General features: G+C 46.7%; 1 protein-coding gene across 1 annotated transcript in view; it reads right to left on the reverse strand.

The window, feature by feature from the left end:
* Positions 1–12,120, reverse strand: part of LOC134663839 (uncharacterized) — a 193,814-nt gene that overhangs the window by 24,503 nt on the left and 157,191 nt on the right. Inside the window, exon 14 of the mRNA XM_063520354.1 lies at positions 8,292–8,470. Coding sequence (XP_063376424.1) covers positions 8,292–8,470 — 179 coding nt within the window. The remainder of the gene's footprint in view (positions 1–8,291; positions 8,471–12,120) is intronic.

Genomic DNA, 12,120 nt, shown 5'->3' on the forward strand with positions numbered 1-12,120 from the left:
TTGGATTACTACGAGGCCGTACTCACGCGTGTGGTACCAAAGGATACCACGGCTAGGCACTGTATCGTCGCATGCAACTTCGCTGTAGATGTTCCAATTAATCATTTCCATAATGTGTTAAGTTAAATTAACAAAAGTTGGAATGATGTTGTAACTGCGTATCATTAAATTTTTCGCAGAGAATCGGTATCAGCTCGTTTCAATTGATTGTTATTAGAAATGTTAACAAATGTTGGTGTCAGCAGTGTCATTAGGGAATCTTATGAGATTCCTAATGTAATGGAAACGCATCGACAGGCTCTAAATGTGTCACAAAAAGACGTTAAAACTCAAAATGCATAAAGGACCAGCGGAGATCAAGATAACGGAGCAGGTGTTCAATACGTCTGTTTGAATAGATGTCACGCCACCAAAGTCACGTTACAGGTAGATAGTTGTAGCCGTTGTAGGTATAGGTACTACATATAAGTACCTATAGTAAGTATATACATCAAAATGCACGTACTAACAACTAGGTTATTTAAAACGATAGAACATGTACGTAGGTACATTCTGTCTGTACATATAACAAAGTTAACATTGACTTTAACTATTAATCTATAGTTACCTACCAAAAATGATAGAATACGGCAACAGAGAGATAGATAATTCTCTTTTGCATTTATAAAATAGTAGTGGATGGATAAATATAATATTACTGTATGAATGCATAGGTACTGTGAGCAGTGGGGAGACACTCCTGGATTCGGTCGAACTCGGCTCCGTTTCGGCTCAGCATTGCTCCGAGCAATTATTAGGGTTGGCACCACTTGACTTCCTTTTGCGTGCACGACCACAGATAAGATAATCACTTGAATTTTGACAACCCTAAATTGCCGAAAGGGATAGTGCCATATATTAGAAAGGGATAGCATGATTCGACCTTAGAAATTTCGGGTTTGTAGGAAGTGTCCTTTCTGTACGGTAGTACTATTATTTCTTGTGTGCTGTGAGCTTGTTTGCGTTTAAATAAAAACTGTTGTACACAAGTGTACTTCGTGCTGCCATATGGTACGGACCGCGGATGGTTATGTCGACGCATTCATACTATAAAAGGAATCTTATGTTTTTTAAGGTCATTCGTCTCGAAGATTTTAAACGCGGCGCAAAAAGAAATTTAATATCATCGTAATATGTCGTAAATTACATTGAACAGAATATACCTAATACCAAGCTAGCGCATACGAGTTACGTTTGCGTGATTAAACACAGTTTTTATCAAGTATCTACGTATATAAATTTTAACAAGTATGTAGATTATACATAATATATGTACCTACCTACTACCTACTTCATTAAAACTTTTTATTGGAATATGACGTTCATATACATACCAACGTGACCGCAAGCAGTTTTCCCCATTTAATAATTTATTAATTATAATTATAGTTAGTTGGTACGTAGGTATTATTAGGGTATAGTCTACATTCGTAATGACTATAATATTTGATATATGTACCTAAAAACAGTTTTCCAAAAATAAATAACTACCTACCTGTGTAAGTAAAAACAATTAAATTATAGTGTTGGAAGAGATGGAAGTATGCGAGTGTCTGATGTCATCCATACCTACTACTCGTACCTACCGGATGTAGGTTGGTACATAGATTCGGGCGAAGACGGATGTATCGCCATTTGCATGCAAGCCGTGGGCTCGATTACAATGAACAGAGGCGAATGACAATGCTACAAGGGACAATATAAAAATGTCAGTCTCCAAGCAGCCACCTCTTTCAAATTCCCAAAACCCTCGAGTGCAGTCGTCCCCAGTATGTATTGACCTCGAGATTGGTAGTGATTATGCGTAACATGGGTTCACACTTATACTGGTCTAGTGAGGCGAATAGCCGAAGTAAAATTGTGGTAATCGTCTGCCGACATCTTGCTCGCTGAGTCAGCATTTCGCTGCGTATTGGTGTCGCATGTGCTACACCGTTACTTAAACAAAATAAATAAATATGCACAAAATATCGACCGGCCCTAGTTTTAACCTTTTTATGTTGCTTATTTGTTACATAATTGAAGATACGGAATACAGACGATGTTATAAGCATATAGGTAGATAAAAATCCACTATTGGTTGTTAATTACGCTACTTTACTTTGCTTTTAATTTGGTATGGGTAATGAGTATGAATAGATAACATACAATACACGGTGGAAAATTATTGTGTAATCCGGCTAGTAAACAAGTGAAGGGCATTAAATTATGTACTTACTTATAATAGATTGTAAGTACACCTATAAACCCAAAATGTGCACAGCACACCACTCCTTTATTCGACAAAAATGTAACCAGTCAAGATAACAATGATTAAGATAAAGTATTCGATTACAACCTGTTATCTATACCGATACGATGATAGCAGATTACGTTATCATCGACTTTTCGATAGCCATGCTGTAACTCGTCCGCAATTTCTTTGAAATATCTGACTTGACTAAGTGTAAGCGTATTAACCAATTGTCTATGGTATAAGCGAAAAGACATATCATTATCGTAAACAACTAGTGGCAAATTAAAAATAACCAGCGAAGAGTTACAAATTTCGAAATCCTTAGGAAAAACACTTTCTAAAAATAGATCTTTAACTGGCAACGTTCCGAAGAATTTTCGTTGCAGCCGAAAATATGAGAGTTCAATTTGAGGCGACGAAAAATGTTGTCAATTCCTTTTTTTTTCAAATTTTAATGGGTTTCAATTTGTTACTGCCACGAGTCAGGTGGTTTTGAAACTAGAGTTAGACCAAGAAAAGTTTGCAGAGATTTTGATAGCCCACGCAATTCAAGTGTTATTTTACTTATTTTAAACGTCAATCTTCTACGAAAGTATGACGTATAAATAAGACTTGCACTGCGTGGGCTACCAAAATCGCTGCAGACTTTTCTTGGTCAAATTCTATTTACGGTAAACTAGAAAAGGAAATGGTGACTTGCTAAAAGCATAAGTTTGGCTTTGTGATTGTGACAATGCCTAGTCGCTGTTTCACGGTTGTTTCACGTACCTATAAATATCGTAGAAAGAGGATCTCTACACTAAATAAATGGTTAAAATGCAGAGTTTTAAATATGTCCAGTGCATAAATACGACACGATATGAAGTAGGCAGACCGTATGTAGGGCGTAGCACTGACGGGTGGCGACTCGCTCTTGGCCCCGTGGCCTGACCGGTTGCCGTCTTTGGACCGACCGGTTCTACCGGCTCGTTATTTACTGGGACTCCAGATAGATACTTTCTAACGTTCCAATATTTGCGTTCAATCCGAGCTCCGGCTTATCGCGAATCCGGCCGACGGTTAGATGACTGATGACAATGACGCACAAAGGTCGCGTTGGAAGTGTTGGAACTGAGAGATAAAGCGTTGTTATGACTATCTGTTATTTATTAATCATGAAGTTATGCTCTGGTTTCCTAGGATAGCGGTGCCGTCATATTGCGACCGTCTCGATACAAATACTACGACATCTATAACGACGACGGCTGCTATAACGGCACCGCTATCCTAGGAAAACCGATCTTTAGTGAATATTAGCATGCCCCTATCCGCATCCACCCTTAAGTGAGTCACGCCTAGATTTCTATTCCCATTGCTTTTCCGAGTGTTCGACTGTCAATCTGTCAAAGTGAGATCCCTGATTGCGCCTGATTGTGTAACATATCTCATGGTCATAGTTAACACTGGTTATACTCATCCGAACACTTGGCAAGCGATAGAATGCAGGTTCTTCACAGGCAACGGCTGTGATTCACTGCACCGCGCTATGCCATACGATTATGCACATAATAATTATTGATGCCGCAGGTAATAGAATCGCTATTGTATGCTATTCGCTATTGTGCTGCTGAACTTTTTAGGTCCTCGCGATTGTTAGCGCCTTATTGTGGTGTGGTTTGGATGAGTCGATCTATTTCAATGGAATAATATCGGAAGTAAGAGGCGCGACGTGTATCGACGGTTAGATTGAAGTGTTTTAATTTACAGGTAAGTAATGATTAATTCAACAATGCGTATTTATTAAAGAATATTCAACATGTAACGAATAATACATGGAACTTGATATAGGTATAGGTATACCATGTTCTTATAACTAGCTGTTTTCCTGTTAGACTTGCATTTTTGGTCGACTCAAACGTACCTACGTATAGATTACAATATAAAAATTTAATGCGTTTGTAACGGTAAGTATCGTTAAAAAAACTCTACAATTCGCGAAGTCTCTAAACATCTTAATACTTTAATCTAGTCTGTTTTACAAGTAGGTACATACGAGTATTATGCATCTGTTTTTATACTTTTTATCACATAGCTCTACGTAAAATTTTACACTATTCATGCGTTGCTATATCAAGGTATGGATATGGATAGTAACGTACTTTGTTGATGACTTCATTGATCACATTGTGACTAAACAGCGGCGTTAGTCACGCCGCTGATACCGGTGGCGCCATCTAGTATGCGCACTAGGAACTAGTTTTTGGTGAACACGTTGAAGATGTCCGTTTAAAATACGAAGTTGTTCCTATTCTTTAATAAATTGTATAAAAATTTAGTAAAAGGTCCCTTAGTCGATTTTAGTTTACGACTTACGGGCAGTAGTGAAAACTGGCAAAACTTGCCAAAAGTCGATATTCAACAATACCTACTCTATGAGACGTCCCACCGGTAAAGGTACCTTATGGCGGTTGGCGCTTACGCTATTATTAACGCCGCTCCAATACCATTGCGGAGTCATGCGAGGTAAGCGTTAGCCGCCATAAGGTACCTTTACCGGTGGGACGTCACCTATCGTTCGTTTTTTTAGCATTAGAAAGAAGGTAAACAATCTTGACGTGTCTTTTTATTAAAAAAACATTGATAAACGCTTTAAAAAATAGTTTATATTACTTATGAAAGCTAAATAATGTAAGAGATCGTATATGATTCATAACTCTAAGATATTTGCTGTGACTCATTTTTCAATGGTGATTTTTAATTAATAAAAAGACATGTCAAGATCGCTTACCTTCCTTCTAATGCTAAAAAACCGGGCAAGTGCGAGTCGGACTCGCGCACGAAGGGTTCCGTACCATAAAGCAAAAAAAAGAACGGAAAAAAATGCAAAAAGAAAACGGTCACCCATCCAAGTACTGACCACGCCCGACGTTGCTTATATTAACTTTGGTCAAAAATCACGTTTGCTGTATGGGAGCCCCACTTAAATCTTTATTTTATTCTGTTTTTAGTATTTGTTGTTATAGCGGCAACAGAAATACATCATCTGTGAAAATTTCAACTGTCTAGCTATCACGGTTCCGTAACCGTAACCGTGATAGCTAGACAGTTGAAATTTTGTCTGTCACCAGGCTGTATCCAGCCTGGTGACAGACAGACGGACGGACGGACAGCGAAGTCTTAGTAATAGGGTCCCGTTTTACCCTTTGGGTACGGAACCCTAAAAACGAACTATAATGTTCAAACTCTTTGCATAAGGTTTCGGTGCTGACCCCATTCGTGTTTTTAAGTTAGGTAAAAGATTAAAAATATGTTCACTGTCCAGTAAGCTGCAGTCACATGTTTATTTATGAGCCATAGACCACGGCACCGTTATCGGTTAATTACTTTACTAATTAAAATGTTTTTATGACTAAGCTTTCAGCTCGATGAGAGTTTTTTAGCAGACGTATTTACTGACACTTAATTTGGCTAATTTTCAAATGTGATCTAGATTTAACTTAGGTATGTACCTATTTTACGTTCTAAACTTGAATTTAACGAAAATACGGCTGAAAAATTGTTAACTTGTGGCGTTTCCTCATAATTTATATGTAATTATAACATAACAACTGAATAATTAAAATGTTGCTTGTATTAGTTAGAGTCACATTTATGTTCATCAATTGCTTCTTCCTTATGGTTTACCTATTAGGAAACTATTTCTATGATAATAACCAGGATACACAAACTTCGCATATACTAACATACCTATGGAATTTTGTAATGTATTTTGTAGGTATTTTATAATGTACAAACAAGTTGAATAATTGTCGAACCATATCCATTGTTTCTCCTTTATAAGGCAGTAGGAAAACAATAAAAAATTCCGGCTACATCACAATAACGACATGGATGAATAAAATATACGATTAGGTTCGAACATATCTTCGCATGTGGTCTAACGGCTACCAGAACAGAGTAGTGTCATTAGTCATCGGAACACATTTGGATGGGTATAATTAACAACAGATTATTTCGACATACCTACGTTCGTTTAACGCGTACCTCTAGCATTCCATTGTATCTTATTGACAGGTGTTGGGTGTTGACGATGCGCCTAAGATTTTCTTAGTTCTTAGAAGGCTTTGGTGGCGTTTAGAGTAACAGAGGTAGTTCCTTACTTCGCCGAAAACGTTTAAATAATGTTTTTACCGCGAAATTATTTCTTTGATCTATATTTAGTAGGTATTCATTTCTGCAACAATACCTAGCTGCTGTTCATACATATAAATGCTGATCTGATCTGTCGCTATAATATGCGCATAACGTTGTCTGGCTTAAACTTCGGAACCACGTGCGAAATGATTATGGAACTTATGTTAGAACTGTTTAAAAAAATACGATAACAAACCCAGAGCTGAAGTAAAACAAGGGTACAAAATCTATGCTTAGGCAAAACAAGACAACCCCTGCTTTAGCTTATTATAAACTGTATTTGAACAATTAGGTATTCACAGTATGGCGTAGTATACTGACTGGACTGAGTTACGATAACTTCAAGTTTTAATCAAATATTTACTAGAAAACAAAAAGAGATATACCTACTCGTATATAGCGTGCATTAATTGTAATTTGATGGCCAAATGAAATAAATAAGACTAACAAGATTGTAACTTCTGCTGAACAGATATGGAAAAATAATTATAAATTAAAATATTGATTATGTCGTCTCAGGGATAAGTTCGCCCTTGTACTATATTTATGTTCTAACTGATGTACCTGTATTCCTTTCTTCCGTACAATAAAGTGTTACTTACTTACTAAACCTACAACAACAATATCGAAATAATAGCTAACTTATCAAAGCAAAGCAACAATGCGCTTGGTCGGTTCGGTTCAATGGCTAATTTTCCGGGTCGTGCCATGACTAAATAGTCAGTAAAATAATACAAACAACTTGCCAGTCCAAGGTTTGTTCGGACTTCTCAGTAAGATACTCGCTAGAGTATTTTTGTTACTAAAACGCGTCAGAACACCAAAAATTTACTACTTAACTACCTATTTATCAAAATATTATTAATATCATCGTATGTTTATTTCTAATTATTTTTGTTCTGGTATTTTATACATCCAAGAATTCCAGGACTAGCTAGCACCGCACCCAGCAATAGTGATAATTCCGCTACTCGATGCCAGATGTCGACTACGAAAATAATAGTCGTTTTGGTAGGTACAAAAACTGAAGTATGGAGTGAGCACTAAGTATGTATTTTTTTCTCTATGCTTATATCGAAAGCTACCTAATTCTAAAATTATTACTTACATCAATTACGTACATGTACACGGTCGGTGCCGTAACTTAAGTACCAGACCCAAGTTGACATACTACATAATTGTATAGAAAAGTTAGGGAACCGACTGTACCTAGGCACTTTGACATTACATCACGACCCCCCAAATCCACGGGTTTTCTCAGGGTCTCTATTGTTTCCCAAATAGTTTTAAGTCATAATTTATTGTTTGTCCGAATTTTCGTTAGTCATAATTAGTTTTTCACAGAAACGCGTAACTTTTCAGGATTGCCATAAAACAAACCTAACCTAACCTAACCTTTCCATAGAATAACCTTACGAAAATCCTGAAAAGTTAGCGGTTTCAGTTTTATGACTAACGATAGTATGACAAACAATATATTGTGACTTAAAACTTTATGGAAACAAAGGGACCCCGTTTTCTCAACATGACCTACAGGAAACGCACGCTCTGAGCGTGTATGCTCGACGCTTACGCCAATCGCCGTAGGTACATTTGATTTAACCAAACTGGCTTTTAGCATTTGAATGACGCCCAAGTTAAGGCCGATTTAGACGATGAGAGAACTCGCATGCGAATTTCATACCATTGCGGGTTTTGATTGGTCGGTTGAATTGGACGTAATCCACAGTCCGCAATGTAACTAAAATCGCATGCGAGTTCGCGCGCCGTCTAAATCAGCCCTTAGTCGACTCAGGTGCTATCTAGAGAAAAATACAAATTGACAGTATTTTAAGCGTCTTACCTTTTCGTATTAATAAGCTGGTGACCCTGCGCAGTGCCTCTCTGGGGGACTTGTGGAAGAACTTGGGCGTCAGGTTGGGGGGCAGCGTGAGCGGCTTGCGGGCGCCGGAGCCGTCCCAGGGCGCGTGCTCGGCCTTCGCCGACGCGGTTAGCCGGTCCAGGTGCTCGATGGAGGCCGGCCTGCCAAAGCAGACTGGGGTTAGGTAGGTTACCACAATTATGCTAAGCATGACGATGACTGGCTGGAAAACCTTAAGCGGAAAAGTCTTCGTAGTGCTCTACCACCTCCCGCGGACTCGCGTTTTGTTTGCGATCGATGTGGCCAGAAATGCCGCGCTGCTATAGGACTTTATATAGCCATCAACGGCGATGCGGGATCTCATAAACACACAAGCGCCGCAACAAACATCTACAACAGATGATGTGGCCAATGATGATAAGTTAGTTAGTCTGTTTACGTATGTTAGTATGGTCTTCGTGGTTACGTTTAGAATGTTTTGAAAAACTGGGTCACTTGGATTTCATAATATCTAAATATTTAGATTGTAAAATGTACGGTCATTATAAAAACATGGGAGTTAGTTGTATTTCTAGTGCGTCCGTTGAAAAATAAGTTATCTTGTTAAGATTTGCTTGAACGTTTGGAAAACCTTACCTAAGGGTTGCACCACGCATCACTATCAACGATTTGTGGCTATCTTTCTCGCCGTATATGACCAGTTAAACAAGAGACTGTTTACTCTAATAACTCTTTAAAACAATAGGACTCTTATGATATGAGCAATACTTCTCCCACCCAAATCCTAAGTACCTCTCTACCTATTTGGTGCCAGTCTGACTACTATCCAGTAATAATAACAAAAAGTGGTGTCGGTGTATATAGTGATACAGCTCACTATGGGGAAACGTGACATGGGGCGGGGCAGACTCTGTATGGAGGCAGAGGAGTCGCCCTTGCACATCCTCACAGAGTGCCCTTGCCTAATGCGATCCTGGGCGCACACATATTGCGCCCGGAGGAGTTAAAGTCTCTCGAGATCAAAAAGACCCTGCAGCAGAGCTGTTTGAAGTTGCAGGTTTGGATCGAGAGTTGTAGTAGGTGGCGATCACAATAGATCAGGGGTGGTCGCAGTGATACATACGCTTTGGAGCTGTATATAACACGAAGAAGAAGAATAGTGATACTGACCGGTGGCGCTGGCGCGGGTACCAGCCGCGCGGGGGCCCGCCGAGGCGCAGCAGGTCGGCGCCCGTGCTCACGCCGGCCGGGCCCACGACGGAGCCGCGGCCGTAGCCGCCCAGGGTCGCACTGCTCCCTGGTGTAGTATAGTGATACTGACCGGTGGCGCTGGCGCGGGTACCAGCCGCGCGGGGGCCCGCCGAGGCGCAGCAGGTCGGCGCCCGTGCTCACGCCGGCCGGGCCCACGACGGAGCCGCGGCCGTAGCCGCCCAGGGTCGCACTGCTCCCTGGTGTAGTATAGTGATACTGACCGGTGGCGCTGGCGCGGGTACCAGCCGCGCGGGGGCCCGCCGAGGCGCAGCAGGTCGGCGCCCGTGCTCACGCCGGCCGGGCCCACGACGGAGCCGCGGCCGTAGCCGCCCAGGGTCGCACTGCTCCCTGGTGTAGTATAGTGATACTGACCGGTGGCGCTGGCGCGGGTACCAGCCGCGCGGGGGCCCGCCGAGGCGCAGCAGGTCGGCGCCCGTGCTCACGCCGGCCGGGCCCACGACGGAGCCGCGGCCGTAGCCGCCCAGGGTCGCACTGCTCCCTGGTGTAGTATAGTGATACTGACCGGTGGCGCTGGCGCGGGTACCAGCCGCGCGGGGGCCCGCCGAGGCGCAGCAGGTCGGCGCCCGTGCTCACGCCGGCCGGGCCCACGACGGAGCCGCGGCCGTAGCCGCCCAGGGTCGCACTGCTCCCTGGTGTAGTATAGTGATACTGACCGGTGGCGCTGGCGCGGGTACCAGCCGCGCGGGGGCCCGCCGAGGCGCAGCAGGTCGGCGCCCGTGCTCACGCCGGCCGGGCCCACGACGGAGCCGCGGCCGTAGCCGCCCAGGGTCGCACTGCTCCCTGGTGTAGTATAGTGATACTGACCGGTGGCGCTGGCGCGGGTACCAGCCGCGCGGGGGCCCGCCGAGGCGCAGCAGGTCGGCGCCCGTGCTCACGCCGGCCGGGCCCACGACGGAGCCGCGGCCGTAGCCGCCCAGGGTCGCACTGCTCCCTGGTGTAGTATAGTGATACTGACCGGTGGCGCTGGCGCGGGTACCAGCCGCGCGGGGGCCCGCCGAGGCGCAGCAGGTCGGCGCCCGTGCTCACGCCGGCCGGGCCCACGACGGAGCCGCGGCCGTAGCCGCCCAGGGTCGCACTGCTCCCTGGTGTAGTATAGTGATACTGACCGGTGGCGCTGGCGCGGGTACCAGCCGCGCGGGGGCCCGCCGAGGCGCAGCAGGTCGGCGCCCGTGCTCACGCCGGCCGGGCCCACGACGGAGCCGCGGCCGTAGCCGCCCAGGGTCGCACTGCTCCCTGGTGTAGTATAGTGATACTGACCGGTGGCGCTGGCGCGGGTACCAGCCGCGCGGGGGCCCGCCGAGGCGCAGCAGGTCGGCGCCCGTGCTCACGCCGGCCGGGCCCACGACGGAGCCGCGGCCGTAGCCGCCCAGGGTCGCACTGCTCCCTGGTGTAGTATAGTGATACTGACCGGTGGCGCTGGCGCGGGTACCAGCCGCGCGGGGGCCCGCCGAGGCGCAGCAGGTCGGCGCCCGTGCTCACGCCGGCCGGGCCCACGACGGAGCCGCGGCCGTAGCCGCCCAGGGTCGCACTGCTCCCTGGTGTAGTATAGTGATACTGACCGGTGGCGCTGGCGCGGGTACCAGCCGCGCGGGGGCCCGCCGAGGCGCAGCAGGTCGGCGCCCGTGCTCACGCCGGCCGGGCCCACGACGGAGCCGCGGCCGTAGCCGCCCAGGGTCGCACTGCTCCCTGGTGTAGTATAGTGATACTGACCGGTGGCGCTGGCGCGGGTACCAGCCGCGCGGGGGCCCGCCGAGGCGCAGCAGGTCGGCGCCCGTGCTCACGCCGGCCGGGCCCACGACGGAGCCGCGGCCGTAGCCGCCCAGGGTCGCACTGCTCCCTGGTGTAGTATAGTGATACTGACCGGTGGCGCTGGCGCGGGTACCAGCCGCGCGGGGGCCCGCCGAGGCGCAGCAGGTCGGCGCCCGTGCTCACGCCGGCCGGGCCCACGACGGAGCCGCGGCCGTAGCCGCCCAGGGTCGCACTGCTCCCTGGTGTAGTATAGTGATACTGACCGGTGGCGCTGGCGCGGGTACCAGCCGCGCGGGGGCCCGCCGAGGCGCAGCAGGTCGGCGCCCGTGCTCACGCCGGCCGGGCCCACGACGGAGCCGCGGCCGTAGCCGCCCAGGGTCGCACTGCTCCCTGGTGTAGTATAGTGATACTGACCGGTGGCGCTGGCGCGGGTACCAGCCGCGCGGGGGCCCGCCGAGGCGCAGCAGGTCGGCGCCCGTGCTCACGCCGGCCGGGCCCACGACGGAGCCGCGGCCGTAGCCGCCCAGGGTCGCACTGCTCCCTGGTGTAGTATAGTGATACTGACCGGTGGCGCTGGCGCGGGTACCAGCCGCGCGGGGGCCCGCCGAGGCGCAGCAGGTCGGCGCCCGTGCTCACGCCGGCCGGGCCCACGACGGAGCCGCGGCCGTAGCCGCCCAGGGTCGCACTGCTCCCTGGTGTAGTATAGTGATACTGACCGGTGGCGCTGGCGCGGGTACCAGCCGCGCGGGGGCCCGCCGAGGCGCAGCAGGTCGGCGCCCGTGCTCACGCC

The sequence above is a fragment of the Cydia fagiglandana genome, chromosome 4 (genome assembly GCF_963556715.1).
Source record: "Cydia fagiglandana chromosome 4, ilCydFagi1.1, whole genome shotgun sequence".
Lineage (NCBI taxonomy): Eukaryota > Metazoa > Arthropoda > Insecta > Lepidoptera > Tortricidae > Cydia > Cydia fagiglandana.